Source organism: Physeter macrocephalus, chromosome 20, assembly GCF_002837175.3.
Source record: "Physeter macrocephalus isolate SW-GA chromosome 20, ASM283717v5, whole genome shotgun sequence".
In the NCBI taxonomy this organism is placed as follows: domain Eukaryota; kingdom Metazoa; phylum Chordata; class Mammalia; order Artiodactyla; family Physeteridae; genus Physeter; species Physeter macrocephalus.
Window position 1 is genome coordinate 111,261,546 of NC_041233.1, and position 15,670 is coordinate 111,277,215.

Here is a 15,670-nt window from a genome sequence, read left to right on the forward strand (position 1 = left end):
GTCCGGAGCCTGTGCTCCGCGACGGGAGAGGCCACAACAGTGAGGGGCCCGCGTACCGCAAAAAAAACAAACAAACAAAAAAAATCAAGACAAAAGTCATGACTTCTTATGCATTTTATGCCCATAGGTAAAAGTTTTTGAGATTTACAAAATAACCCAAGTTTTATGCCAGAACACCAAACATATCCTCTGAACTTTTGATAATGTTACTATTATTTTAAGTTACAAAAAGAACAATTTTCTTCTGAAAGATGCCCTTTCAGGGGATAGAAATAGTGTTCACAGAGGGAACACTCATGGTATGGTAGAAATAATGTAGACTTTGGAGTCTGAAGGACATGGGTTCAAATCCCACACCTGGTGTTTAGTCGTGTGTTTCTTGGGTAATGTCGCCTCTGAGCACCAGTGTCCACGGGATTAAAGAGATGAGAGGACGCACCCCCAGCACCCCCAGCTCAGTCCCGGCTCACGGCAGACCTACAGGAACCCCCCGCCCAGCCACCCATCTCCTGCCCTAGCCATACCCTTTACACTGGCAAATATTAGCACACATCAGCAGAGGGCAGGTATCTATATCTTTCCATCTTAAAGTTCAGACTTTACGAACAGAGGCTTAACCATGTCATTTGTGAGAATGATCGTCTTCCCTATGCTTCATTGCCTGCAAAACACAAGCGAAGCAGAAACAACACACAACATCAAGTCCAAGCCAGAGCTCCGACTCACCAAGTGCTCTGAAAATCACGGCTCTGAGATAAAGAGCTACGTGAGAACTGCTCTGTGACACAGGAAGCTTGAAAGCCAAGCCCTGTAAGGTACCACTTTAACTGGATCTTTGAGATAATACAGAAAATTTCAGTTCTAATTTTGGCTTCCCTCCAAGATGAATAAGATTAGTGTGTTGATAAGGGAAACAGCTGCTGGGCAGAGTTTCTTGGTTGAAGGCAGGAAATGAAGCCTGAAGGGCAAAAGATATGCCTGGCTTTATCTAGGAGGATAAAAACCAGTACAGGTTTTCTGAGAGAAGTAATTTAAAAGGTCAAGGAAAGGGAGAAAAGCAAGCTGAAGTTCTCTGAAATGATACAACACATCTGGCCTGCTGCATATTCTTTCTCACAGGTGATGGGCAGTGAAGGGTCCTATTTGCTGCTGAGTCCTGCCCGGGACTGTCTGAGCGCTTGAACCCTCTCAACAATTCTCAGAGCTTGGCATCAAAGATCCTGTTTTACATGGCAGGAACCAGGTTTAGGGAGATTAGCACTCCCTGCCCATCACATGACTATTTTTCTCTCAAATTCTGTGCTTCTAAGATGTCACCAGCAGAAAGTCAATGAAAATGAGAAAACAAAGCTGATTAGGGCACAAGATAAGCCATCTTCAATGGAAAAAAAAAAATCAGAACTTCAATGGGGAAAAAAAAAAAAAAATCAGAACTTCCCTGGTGGCGCAGTGGTTAAGAATTGGCCATCCAATGCAGGGGACACGGGTTCGATCCCTGGTCCGGGAAGATCCCACATGCCGCACAGCAACTAAGTCCCTGCACCACAACTACTGAGCCTGCACTCTAGAGCCCGCGAGCCACAACTACTGAAGCCCGCGCTCCGTGACAAGAGAAGCCACCACAATGAGAAGCCCGCGCACCGCAATGAAGACCCAATGCAGCCAAAAATAAATAAGAAAAAGAAAAAAAAAAATCATTCTGTCAAAATCATTTGACAGGTAATCAAATACCTGTCATTAATTTACACTTCTTTGTTTTCATTCAAACACTGCCCTGACACATGTTCTGCTGGGGCCTAGGAGAGCACATTCGTGGTCACATGACCAGTACTGGGGTCCCCAAAGGGCCTGACCCCAGCCCTCAGCTTGCCACCTCACTCATTTACTAAAAGGCAAGTGCTGCACTGCACTGTTTTTAGTAAACATTTCAAAGTATTATTTTGCACAATTAAAAAAACCCAAAAAACTAACATCCTAGTGCAGTAAGAAAATGTGTAAGTTGTTTTTGTTCCTCTGTCAGCATAAAAGGAATGCTGTTCAAATCACTGAGAAATACTATACCAACTCCAGAAGGATAACTGAAATATTAAATAATATATTGCAATATTAAATATATAAAATGTATAAATATATTAAATAAATATTAAATAGCAGGCTCCCAGTGCTACAGAGGGGTATTTGTCCATTTATTGATTTGTTTCCAGTTTTCAAGTCCCCTATCTTCAAATAAAATAATTAAAATAACAATGGTGACCTTTGATTTTGCTAAGAGTCTCAAACTATTGCACCATTACTATTGCATCAGTAATTAGATGGGTTGCAGGATTTATAGTTGCTGTTGACCCAATGTGATCTTCTCTCAAAGGGTGTCAGATGCTACTTGTTTTCTGGTTGAAGCTATTTAGGTTGAAATTTATTGCAGCAGATAATTTTTTAATTACAATTTTTTTTCATTTGATTTGCTCCTTATGGAACCTACAAAGTCAAACCTCCTCCCATGCAAAACAAATAAGGATGCACTCAGTATCCTGAACTAACTTAAACTACTGCCTCCTTACTGATACTTTTAGAAACTGTATCTTCTCTGAGCACAGAAAATGGAAGTCGGCACATCAACACGGATTTCATTAGCCTGCTTTTTTCTCACTTGTCCTAATTTCACCGAGTGGTGCCACAATACTCCCAGCAATCAAAACCAGAAAACGATTTGTCATTCCATATTTTTCTCTCTTCCTGACCCTTTACATTCCATCACAAGGGGCTGTTGATTCTGTTTTCTAAATATTTTCAATGCCTGTTTCCTTTCAAACCTATTTTCACTGTATTTATCAAGGTCTTCATCATGGCTCCAATGCGTATTTCTAGTTTCTAAGCACCCCTGTAATTTAGACAGGATTCTGTCCAATCATCTGCCACGCTACTAAAAGATATTTCCAAAATGCAGATGTGACCGTGTCTTTTTTGCCCTTTACTAGACTGAAGTCACCCACAGGAGAGAGAGTAAAAGCTACGCAAACTCAGCTGAGGTCTTCCACAACGGCCCCTCCTTGCTGCTCGAACCGCATTCCCATCGGTGCTACCCCTTCAAACCCTAACTCAGCTGTCCCATGATGGGAAAAACATCCGGAAAAAATACCTTTCTGCTCCATCTCTATTCAGTGTATATCTTCTCTTGCTTAATGTCATACTGAATTGTAGTTACTGATTCATGAGTCCATCTCTCCTAACAGATCATCAGAGCTTTAAGAGTTGGGAGTGTGTCTTGGTACCTGCAGTGCCTAATTCAGAGGTAAGTTTGAATTGAAATAAAAATCATGAAAACAGCTGTATCATCTTTAATGCTTGCATTAAGTTTTAAACCTACAACTACAACTGTAATCTACAAACACAGACACATGATTAATGTCACTTTGCCTCTGTATGAACATGTGTATATATAAACAAAATGTCAAAAACTTGTACAGAGTATACCCTCTCTATAAACATGGACGCTACATCTACTTTAATTTTTGGAACAGTGTGCTTGAGGTCTATAGGTTTCAGAGGTAAAGCTTGTACCTTTATCCTTATAAATGTGCTACAGGGAAATTCTCATTTTCCAATTTTATATCTAAAGTGAATATCATATCTTCGGCAAGAAAATAAAATCATAAAAGAGTTTGAGCTGTCTTGAGAGGGAGTAGTGTGATGGTATGCACTTCGATGATGCTTTTGCAAAGTCTTTTCCCCTTATAGAATTCCAGGAATTTTAAAGAAAGAGTTCACCCACTCTTTAATTTCATACCCTGCCATTATGAACTGCCAGCAATTCAGGACCACATAGATGGTGATCATCCATCTATATCTATTAACTCTCTTTGGACCCAAAAACTACTTTGAAAGAATTATCTTCAATTATCTAAAAACTGAAAAAAGAAATTAATCTAAATACAATGTAGACGGTTGGTACAAGGAGGGAATTAAAAATCCACAAAGGCTCATTCTGACTATATTGCAGGCGGCCAATGTTTTTCTGTAAGTTAGGTGAGTATTTACATTAAGGAAAACTTCTGTGTTCTATAAGTAACAAAAGGAAAGCAAATGATTAATGCTAAACAAATCAAGTTTCCCTTTATTAAATACCATAACAATTACACATTTATATTATGAACTGTATTAAATTCAGTTCAATCAGCTCTAAGGCTCTTTAATTGTAAGTAAAACACTGTTAGGGTATAAATTGCCAATATATATGTTATATAAGCCTGTTCTGTTTAAAATTTTACGATGTTTTCTCAATGGCCTTCACCTATTGGAGTAAACATTTTTACTACTTATTTTAAAAGATTTATTTTTAAAATGACGAAAATGCTTGTGTAGCTGTACCAAATAATTTAAATGGTTTTAAAAAGCCTATTTTTCACCATGTTTTTTTATGTTTAAACATTACAGCCTCACATGATGAAAATATTTTATACATTATTGTAATCAAAATGCTGTTTTACACAAATTGGAAAGAACTAAGAGAGGACTAAAGAAACTCTTCCACAGTAAATGAATTTAAACACCTAAAATATAGATTTCTTAGAACTGGTGTCTGCAAGATTTTGTTTTAAGTAGAATTTCTTTTGGCCAGACACATTTTGATTCAAACGCTGAAGAGGCAGGCAGAAGGTCTGGATTCTAGACCAACATTTTTATGATTATTAATAAGTCACTTAACTTTTACGTGCCTCAGTTTAAAAAACATAAAAATAAGCAAATTAAACTAGATTATTTTGAAGGGCCCTCCAGGTTTTACAGGTCATAGTTTATGAAACAACAACAACAACAAAAAACCAAGATCATATTGACTCCCCAGTTATCAGAATGGTTAACAGAAAGTGCAGAAGACTGGATTTATAGTGGGAAGATGATGCCTCTGAAATATTTTCTAATTTGAGAACACAATCACATCGGGCATTTATATACCAATTTCCCACCTGGAACGTGGTGTGTGATTCTAACATTCCACGTCCCTGATGGCATTGCTTTGGGGTTACGTGCAACACAGAGAAGAGATACACCGACCACGTCCAATCAAATCCTTCAGCTGAAACTGCAAAGATTCCAGAAGGATCTGGTTTTTAGTGCTCTATTTCTATTTCTGAGTCATTTAATTCAGCATCAAATAGTTCTGCTGAGCGAGAAAATGGGGAAAGGAGAGGGAAGTGGAAACTTATCCACAAGACACATCCCAGGCATTCTCTGGTTCCTTTTCAACCATGCAGCGGAAGAGCAGCCACCCCTCCATCGAGTCAACAATGTTCAGAACTCCTCACGTGTCAGGGAGATAAACTAACATCTGCCTGGACTGTCATTTCTCATGTGTCTGTCTTGTCACATGACAGTCTCTTTCCAGGATCTTCTTGGGCTTCCACCCTGAGAGCACATTCCATTTAGGGCCCTGTCTAGGGAGGGACTCAACCTCTAGAGGCCAAGATTTGGGAACTCTTGCCAATCCTGGGCTCAGCCATTTTCCTTGTTCAGTCCACAATGCCAAGGACATGCAGCCCACGGGGCTGCTCTCAGAGCAATGGATTCTATGTCATAGGCAGAGAGTAACAGAACATTTAAAGAAAATGAGAAGGATTTCTTCTTCTGAAAGAAAAAGTACTCTTCTTAAAAAAAACGTCAATCCTAATGAAACAAGCCTATTAGATCTTCATGTTTATCTTACATTAAAGAAGAATGTCTGGAGGTACAACATAAATGATGCAGGCTGGGTGTCTGATTAACTTCTTGTGGTTAAAGACACATAAAATAATTGTGATAAATATCTATTATTGTCTCATAGAGCAATACCAGAAAATCTAATATCTAATGAAAAAAGAGAAACAAGGAAACCAATATGTTTCATTCATAAATTGCAATTAGCTTTCAAAGACCAATATATTTCATTATGCATATAAATCTCGATAAGAGAAAACTGAAAATTTCATGACTTCAAAGCCTTCAATTAAAATTAAAATGCCTTATTTGACAATTTGATTTTTTATGCATATGAAAGATAAAATGAAAAAAAAAAGCATGAAATATTGAAATCAACTTTAACAAGTCCTATATTTAAGTGACCTAATGAAAATGAAATATGCAGTGTGTGGCTCAAAGTATGAGTTTTTAATCTAAGGAAAGGGAAAATGAGCTTTAGTAATTGATTTTCTTCTAATTAATACAACTGTCAAGACAAATTATTTTGAATCTGAGTTGGATAACACATTTTTAAGTTTCAAAATGAAATATAAGTATTAGAATAATTCTACCCAGCATCTAGTGAGTGTTCAACCATTCTACGAATTCAGGCTATAAAGCTAAATCAAGCTGAGTGCAAACGTCAGAAGTGTTTGCACGGTCAGCAGAAAGTTTAATTTGTACTTTTATGAACTCACATTCATTTTTTTCCTTACCTTTTAACCATAATCACAGCTCTTGTACGTTTCAGAGTGTGATTAAAATAAGAAAGATGAATTGAGTTCAAGTTTGGGGATGAAAACACACACTTCTTACCTTGGCAGAGTGGAGCGAGGGAATCCCACTGATACATGCCAACTGGATTTCGTCTACAGGTTGCATTGCTATGGCCAATCATCCGATATCCAGGCTTGCAAAAATAATGCACTTTACTTCCAACTTCTCCTGCAGTCCTATTTAAAACACCACCATTCTTCAGGGTGTGGGTCAAGCTGCAGTAAGGTGCTATGGGCACACAAACACACATACACAAAACCAGTAAATAAATGTTGCATTTCCCTTGCTAAGAGATATAAATGAAATATCTGTATCGTTAAAATAGTGGGAGATCAGCATCAACACGGAAACTTGCACCAAAAGCACCCTCAGACACAAAAGTGCTGGTGAGGATGTGGAGCAAAAGAAGTTCTGACTCATGCTGCTGGGGACGCGGGATGGCGCAGCCACTTTGGAGGACAGTTTGGCAGCTTCTGGCAAAACTAAACACGCTTTTTTTTTTTAACATCTTTATTGGAGTATAGTTGCTTTACAATGGTGTGTTAGTTTCTGCTGTACAACAAAGTGAATCAGTTATACATATGTTCCCATATCTCTTCCCTCTTGCGTCTCCCTCCCTCCTACCCAGCAATCACACTCCTTTGTGTTTACCCAAAGGAGTTGAAAACTTATGTCCACACAGACACTTGCACACAGATGTTCATAGCAGCATTATTCAGAGTTGCCAAAACTCAAGCAACCAACATGCCTGTCAGGAGGTGAATAAATAAACAAACTGTGGTCCATCCAATGTTTCTTTTTATTCAGCGCAAGAAAGAAATGATCTATCAACTCATGAAGAGAAATGGAAGAACCTTCAATGTATGTGACTGAGTGAAAGAAGCCAACCTGAAAAGGCTACAGACTGTTGATTCCAATTTTACGGCATTCTGGGAAAGATAAAACTCTGGAGACACTGAAAACATCAGTGGTTTCCAGAGGCTGGTGGGGGAAGGATGGTAGAGCACAGAGGATTTTTCAGCAATGAAACTACTCTGCATGAATCCACGATGGTGGATACATGTCATTTTACATTTGTCCAAACCCATAGAACATCCAACATCAAGAGCGAAGCCCAACGTGAACTATGGACTTTGGGCGATGACCATGTGTCAGTGTAGGTTCATTAACAAATGCGCCATCTGGTGAGGATGCTGAAAATGGAGATGGCTGTGCATGTGGGAAGCCAAGGAGCAAAGCGAAAATCTCTGTAACTTCCTCTCAATTTGACTGTGATCTGAAACTTCTAAAAAAAAAAGTCTAAAAAATAAATTAATTAAAAATCCAGAAAAATCTAGAGCCAAAGGTCAAGTTTCTTAAGTTTGAAGTTTAGATTATTTGCAACTGTTAATCAACGTGATGATGGAATTCTAACTTTCTGACAAAAAAAAAAAAGAAAAAAGTATCATTAAAATGGAGAAAATAGAAGAATATAAAATTTTGCAATCAAGGCCATTAATTTTTTTCCCTGTTGTTGTTAAATGGTCTTGAGAATTCTACGATGACGTAGACATTAAGCCTCTTTTTAACATATGAGATTTGAATACAATCTTTGAAGAAAATGCACTACTTCAGGTCAATGAAAATCTTACAATAGCTTTAATCATCACATTTGTAGGGAGACTTTTTAAAATTAGAAACAGTCATTTGTGAAAATCACAGTCTTACCTAAGCAGAACGTAACATTTCAATGGCTAAAAAGCTCTGCATCTTATTTACACATTTAGAGAAAGAAACTCATTTTATTCTTACAAGACCAGTTTCACCGCAGCATAAAATCATATGAACTCCCTTCAGATGAGTAAAACAATAAAATAAAGAAAGCTGTGAAGTCCTGGAGATCCAGGGTTCCTTTTGCAAGAAGAGGTTTTAAATGTACCGCTTCCCTGTGGGCGTCTCATATACAAAGCACACACACAGGTCTGAATGCTTAATGTTGAACCTTCCCTTAGAAATAAATTCAGAAGAAACCTTCTGAAGGCTTCACATCACTGCACTGCCCAGAAGCGATGTCTGTGTGTCTGGCCTCGGTTGTCAACCATGTTCCTGTGAGAAGCATCCTCAGAGAACAGTCTCAGCTGGATGAGGTACCGTTTCATTTTTTTAATGGACTCATTTTTATTAAGTTAAAATCCACTAACTCTTGTATGAAACTCTTGTCCCATTGGCATACCATTTTCCATGTTCAATTGCTGGAGACTAAATGTTGTAAGTTTTGAATGAACCAAAATATTTAGTTTAGGGAAGGTATGAGTATAATCAGACACCCCAGCTACCAACTACCCAGAACTATTGTGCCAGTAAATTAAAATAATAATAATAATAATGATGATGATGATGATGATGAAAAGTAGGAAGGCCAAGCCGACTGTAGACCCTGCTCCAAGTTCAGAGATAAGATAAAGTCTGAAATGCTCCTGAAGGGGCAGTGAGACCACATGGTTCTTAGGGTGTCACCTGTGAGTTTTGTCACAGTTCGGTCTGTTAAAAGAGATAATCTGCAGGATGACTGTCTAACTCTATAGGGTCCAATAATTATTTTCTTTCCTATTGACTGTGTTTCTTCTATCATCAGGCTGTCAAGATATCCCTTCCTTCCTAACTCATCTAGAACAAGATACAGAGGGGCCCGGAGTGGGGAGACATGGCACAGAAAAGCAAAGGGGAAGACTAGAACACGGGGTCCCACCTGTTCGACTCCTGGCTATATTAAGAATTAAGAGGACCAGGGCCCAATCCTTACACTCTGCTCGTGCTGCTTTGGAAAAGTAGGTGAAGGAGGGAGACAGTCAAGTAGGAATCATGATGGAAGACAGCGGGCAGAGTTGTCTATCCTGGGGTTTCTGGGTGTATGTCAGCCAGTCTGTAGTTCTGACTCTCCCATTACTGAAGCTTATTTCACTTACTCTCATTTACTTCATTTAAGGGCCATTTTTTGCTCAACACTCAGCAGTTTATTGAATTGACTTGAACCTGAATGGACAAGCACTTGCTTTTTGTTGTTGTTGTTTTGTTTGTTAATCATGTAGATCAATTATATTGCTCTTACGCCTGATGACCAATGCTTCACACATGGAAGGCAAACAAAGGTTTGTGATGCAACACATGCTTATATTATGGGCCGCAGCTCCCTTGCCCACAATATTACAGTTCAGGGATCTTCACTGAATCACTGCGCTGAAATTACTGGTGATGAACTGCTAGCAGAGGTCATTGACTCATCAAATTTTAAGTGAAAATCTGTTCAAAGGTCTATCTGTACCTATATCTATAGAGAGATAAATAGATAGGTCCATTCACAGAACAACAGTTTATAGCCTTCTCTAAAATTCTCCTTTTTCCTACTTTCCCAACACTGTTTAACAAAGAGAATCTTCTTGTTCTATAATGAATGAAAATATCTCTTGAAAGACAGAATTCAAGGTATAATCACATTGCCAGGCTACTAAGTAATCTGCCACAGATAAAACAAGATAAAATATGTTTGCCATTATTTCCCCTGCACTGTCCACTTTTGCTCATTGGAAATAAATTCAAACAATTCTACCGGTCTGAGTATTTATTTTTCGGAGCAAGGAATCTGATGAACACAATCCAATCACTGCCCTAATGCTCTCAATACCCATTCGAAGGAAGCGATTTCGACTGTGAGCTCTGTGTTGATAAGCTTTTTGAATGGCTACTTTGAGCAAAGGAGGGAAAACAAAAGTCTGAGCATATTTTATTAAACATTATAGAGGAAGCATGAGTGAATTTCATGCCTCCTGTCCTTACATCAAGAGCTATTTCAAAACCCTGATGCTTTTTACCATTTCATGACGTCTACCAATCAGAGAGAGCTAAAATATTCTTAAAACTACTAAGACCTTTTGCTGTTCCTCCCTCAGGATGTTCCCATCACTGAGGATGTACTACAGACACTGGAATAAGCAACCTCTGGGAGGTACACTGGTCAATGGAATGCACAGAGTGGGCATCTCCCTTGGGAAATATATCTCAATTGGTAGCATGGATATTGTTGAGTGAGACACTGAGAAAAGGTTAGATATTTTGCTTAGTATTTAAAATATCTGAGGAATTTAAATTGTCTGTCTACTGCTTTTGTAGGGCGGTATAAACATTAGGTGTCGGGCTGGTCACACTGACAAACATACCCAGGATCTAATCTCTCATAAATGTATTAACTGATTTAATTAATATAAAAAACTACTGACAGAAAGTGATTGAAATATATGGGGAAGGAACAAAATAATTTAAATGCTGATAAGGAAATATATACGTAAACATATTTATTTTGTATATGTTTATATGTGTGTGTATATATCTATATATCATGTCTGCATAAAGATAAAGAGACATACGAATATATAACCAATAAAAAGACATACTATTAATAGTAAGATGCTATTATTACTTATACAATTAAACGCAGGGACCTCCCTGGTGGTCCAATGGTTAAGAATTCACCTTCCAGTGCAGGAGACATGGGTTTGATCCCTGGTCCGGGAAGTAAGATCCAAGATCACACATGCCGCGGGACAACTAGGCCCGTGAGCCACAACTAGAGAAGCCCGCGAGCCACAAGGAAGATCCCTGAGTGCCACAACTAAGACCCAACGCAGCCAAATAAACAAATAAATAAGTTTTAATTTTAATTTTAAAAAATTAAATGCAATATGATTATCTCCTCCTGGTTGTCTCCTTAGCCTTTAAACATATTTTAAAATTAATTTATATTATATTACTTTACTTTGGGGGGAAATGTCTTTGCTTTCTGTGGCATGCAATTCAATAGTTTATGATTTTAGCAACAAAAAATTTTAATAGTAATCAACAGATAGTTTATTTTCCCTAATGTAGTTTAGAGATATCACTCAGAGTAATTTCCCATCATATTATTTCTACTGAAGTTAACTATTCATCTTCAGAAATTAGGTTTATACTATAAATCTTTATCTATTGTAATTTTTAAATTTAATGCAGATCCTTTGTATTAAAAATACTTTTATATTAAATCTTAACCTCACTCACTAACCTGAATAACGAATCTTGAATCCTTTTTTACTGGTTGCATGATCAGTGGACCAGCGGAGATATAACTGATTACTCCTGCTTGTAAAATTTGACTGTTCAGTATGGTTTCCACTCAAGACCACTAACAGAGGACTTTGACCAGAAGAGCCTAAATAAAACAGAAAAAACAAAAAAGTTATGATATGAATTAGCACCTACAAAATGCAGACTACTTTTAGCTTTTGATTAAACTGGAGTCTAGCTATACGATATACAACTATTTAGCTCCAAAGGAGACAAAGAATCCCAAATAAATAAAGCAGGAGATACATTCCCTGTTAAAAAATAATAATAAAAGAAACAATAGCCAACCAAAATAACTACAGACATATATGCTACTAATACATAATACTTAAATCGAATAAAAAGTTACGTATAAAACAGTAGTAGTTTAAAAAAATGAAAGTAGTTTTTACTATTATTAGTATTTATAACATTGAATGGATATAGGGAATGGAAATTTTCATGCAATACTAGTGAAAGTATAAGTTAGTATAATCACTTTGGAGAGCAATTTGGTAATATCCAATACAATTGAAGGTTTTAATTATATTTTTTATAAACTCCAACATATGTGCACAAGTGTTATTTATACAGCAAAATGTTTATTCCAGCATTTTTATGGCAAAATTTAAATCCTAAGTTGTGGTTTGGGGTTTTAAAAAGGTATTAAAAAAATCTTTTCAAAGAAATTCTACACAGCATTTAAAATTAATGAACTAGATAAACATGTATCAGTGCAGGTGATTTTTAAAATAGCATATTGACAAGTGAAATCTGTTTGCAGATAAATATAATATGATAGCAATTGTGTAAACATTCAAAAGTGTGCAATATACAAATTGTATGTGAGTGTGTATGTGTGTGTGAGTGTGTACGTGTAGTCTCTGTTACCAAGATGGAAACTAGCAAGTTCCTCACAAGTGAAGACCACCATCTTTCTTCTGACACCTTTCTCAACTGAGTTCTCTAATGATTAAAGTCCTATTTTATTTTTAGATTGAGGAATAAGCACTACTGGAGCCGTAGAGAGCAATAAACTCTTGGGTTATTAAAGCTTAAAATCAATATATTCAATTTTTTTCTTTTTGGGTCAACTCAAGAGCTATAAAAGAGCTACTGTCTTTCAAAAAACAAAACAAAACAGATGCAGTGAACATGACATTTACTTCAACAAAAATGCCAACGCTTAAAAAATTATTCATATAAAATTCTGACCTTTCATTTTATAGAGAACTCTTTGACAGTGAAACACACCTAGTCATAGATCTCTGGTAATTTTGACAGCAAATGCTTTGATATTATCTCTATTAACTGTTTTGCTTATGGTTTATAATGGGCTTGATCTGTCTATATTTTGGGACGATCACATTGTAAATGCTTCAGGCATAAATTATTGATAATGATTTTGCTCCTGAAATAAGAAGACGCAGGAGCACTGCCAGCTAAATTTCAATTCAACCAAGGTGAAACAAAGGAACAGGCATACATTTAGAGTGATTATGTAAATACATATAACTATATACTGCACGTATAGGAATATGTAAGCATATACACACACAAACACACACACACAGCCCCTGAGGTTAACTGCTTGTCTGTACTTTTTTATGACACCTAATTGGCCTTAAGATAGTTTCCCAGATTCCTCATTGACAAAAGAAGCCTGTCTTTGTACGTGGCTAACGCATTGCTTCTTCCCACCCTAAAGACTAAGAGGAGAGTCTTCAGTGGTTTGTGTCCGTCTTAACGCACCCTTAAAAACCCTCGGAAAATGAAAATATTACCCTTCAGTCCTCTGTTCCTATGTATATAAGTATGAGTTTAATTTCCAATTTAGCAGCTCATCTTTGGAAATACATAAATTGATTCATCAAGTATCTATCCATAGAAGCAACTCGACTATTATGATTCATCAAGCCACTAAGAGGCACATAAACACACAGAGAATCAATTACAGTCATTTTTTTCACTGAAGTGATTGTTATTCATCTCAATGACAAATCCATCAGAACATGTAAAAACCCTGTTATTATGTACAGCTGTAATTGTATCACGGTGTGATATTCTGGGCTATGATAATGCTTCTGTACAAAGAAAAATTATTAACATCAGTTCCATTTCAAGTTGACAATTCAACCACATACTACGTTTAAGCATAGCATTGTTATATTAAAAGTTCATTAGAATTGTACAAAAATGCATGACTCATGTTGAAAACAGTATTAGCATTTGTTCAGTAAACTATTTTACTAATCTAAAAAAACTGTACATTAAAGACTCCTACAGCATTTATCACCCAGAAATCTCTGAGCCATTACTTTTATATATTTCTAGTAAAATAATCATTTAGACTGATTAAAGTACTTTTAGCCCTCTTAAATTTCCTAAAATATCTTCTAAATCAATATAATCTTAGAAGAAGGGAAAGGAAGATCTTTTGAAATCATCTACTTCAAAGCCCCACATTAAAGAAAATAATGATTAAAGTTAATTCAGTACATTTTCAGGGTGTGTCACCAGCATCCTAATGGTTTAAAAGTTGCAAAATTAGGAACAGCATGGAAATGTTTTACCTACCGCTTGATCTCTGAGACCACACGAGCCCAAGAATAATTCATTTTCTGTTTGGGGGAGATGTAATTTACTTCAAGAAAATATTCAAGTTCTTGCATTACAGAAACATTATAGCGGCATCCTTATTACATTATGCATAGGTCACTGGTATGTGAACAAAGTTTAAAGAGACTTACCATCAAATACTTCCAGTGCATCAAACTGCTTTTCACTTTGGAAAATGTCCACGAAGATGGTGATGTTGTAGTTTGGTTCCACTCTGATGCTCCACGAGCACGTCTGGGAGTTAAAATAGTTGCCTGGATACCCTGGACTAAGGATGACCCCAGAAGATTCTGTCCGGACTTCATTGGCTGGGCATTGTGCTAAGGAACAACGCACCAGTAAAAGTTTTCCTTAACAAAATGAATCCAACTTCGATAGGATAGTTTCTAACCCTGGATATACAAGCTCATGAAAGAAAAAACAACAACAACAATAACAAAGCAATCCTACTGAGATGTGACCAAGTTTAATACAGGACACAAACAGAACAGGAAAGCAACATTTTAACATCACCCTATTAATTTAAAACATAATTATGTATAATATATATATGTTGATATACAGATGAGATAGAAGAGATTGGTAGATGATTGACAGATAGCCACAGATGGATAGATAAATCCTATTTAACTCTAAGGAGACCAAGAGTCAAAGAGATTAAGTCTGCCGACCCGATCCTAGGGCAGCCAAGCTGAGGTAGCTGCCAACCTGAGAAGAAGCACTGAACCTGAAAGTTTTCTTTACCTGGAGAAGGTGGAGAAGCCATGGTCTAGCTCCTGCTGATCTGCCCTTGGTGAGGGAAGGAGGGACCGCTGGCATAGGGACAGTTCATACCATATGTGCCTTTCACTCCTCCTCCTCTGTCTATGACTGAATTGCCTACACACCTCACTTAACGTAGGGCGGGTGCCTTGTGGACTCAGCCGCAGGACCCCCAGTTTTCAACTAAAGTGTAAGACCTCACCTTTTCAATGTAATATTACAAAAGCATTGTGCAATTATAAACGATGATAATAAAATTACATTTATTTCTGCCTTCGATTATACTTTTAATTATATTTAGAACAGTAAATTTTAAACATTTGATGTGATTGCTTGGGACTGTGATAAGAGATGAGTCATGTGGGACACGTGGGTTTCTACTGTGTAAAGTGGGAGTGATTTCTAATGGGTTAATTTATCGTGAATGAATCATTAAGATAATATGGGCACCTTGACACAATTTTCCCTCTCACTTTTTTTCATTATTCAACTACTCCAAGTTAATCACAATAAAACTAATCTGTGTAGGTATGAATGCAAAAGAAAATCACCAAAGTCTCTTAATCAGTCATTTCTCTCATTGCTAATTTAAGTATCCTCCAGAAACAGTTTGTGAATAGAATTATTAAGAGAAAAATTATTTCTCTTATTGGTGATGGTTCAACAATAAACAAAGACGTACCAAAAC

At 37.0% G+C, this 15,670-nt stretch overlaps 1 protein-coding gene across 1 annotated transcript in view; it reads right to left on the reverse strand.

Moving 5' to 3' along the window:
- Positions 1 to 15,670, reverse strand: part of CSMD1 (CUB and Sushi multiple domains 1) — a 611,399-nt gene that overhangs the window by 110,439 nt on the left and 485,290 nt on the right. Inside the window, exons 42-44 of the mRNA XM_028481319.1 lie at positions 14,352 to 14,540; positions 11,561 to 11,707; positions 6,526 to 6,714 (exon numbers count right to left, since the gene is read on the reverse strand). Coding sequence (XP_028337120.1) covers positions 6,526 to 6,714; positions 11,561 to 11,707; positions 14,352 to 14,540 — 525 coding nt within the window. The remainder of the gene's footprint in view (positions 1 to 6,525; positions 6,715 to 11,560; positions 11,708 to 14,351; positions 14,541 to 15,670) is intronic.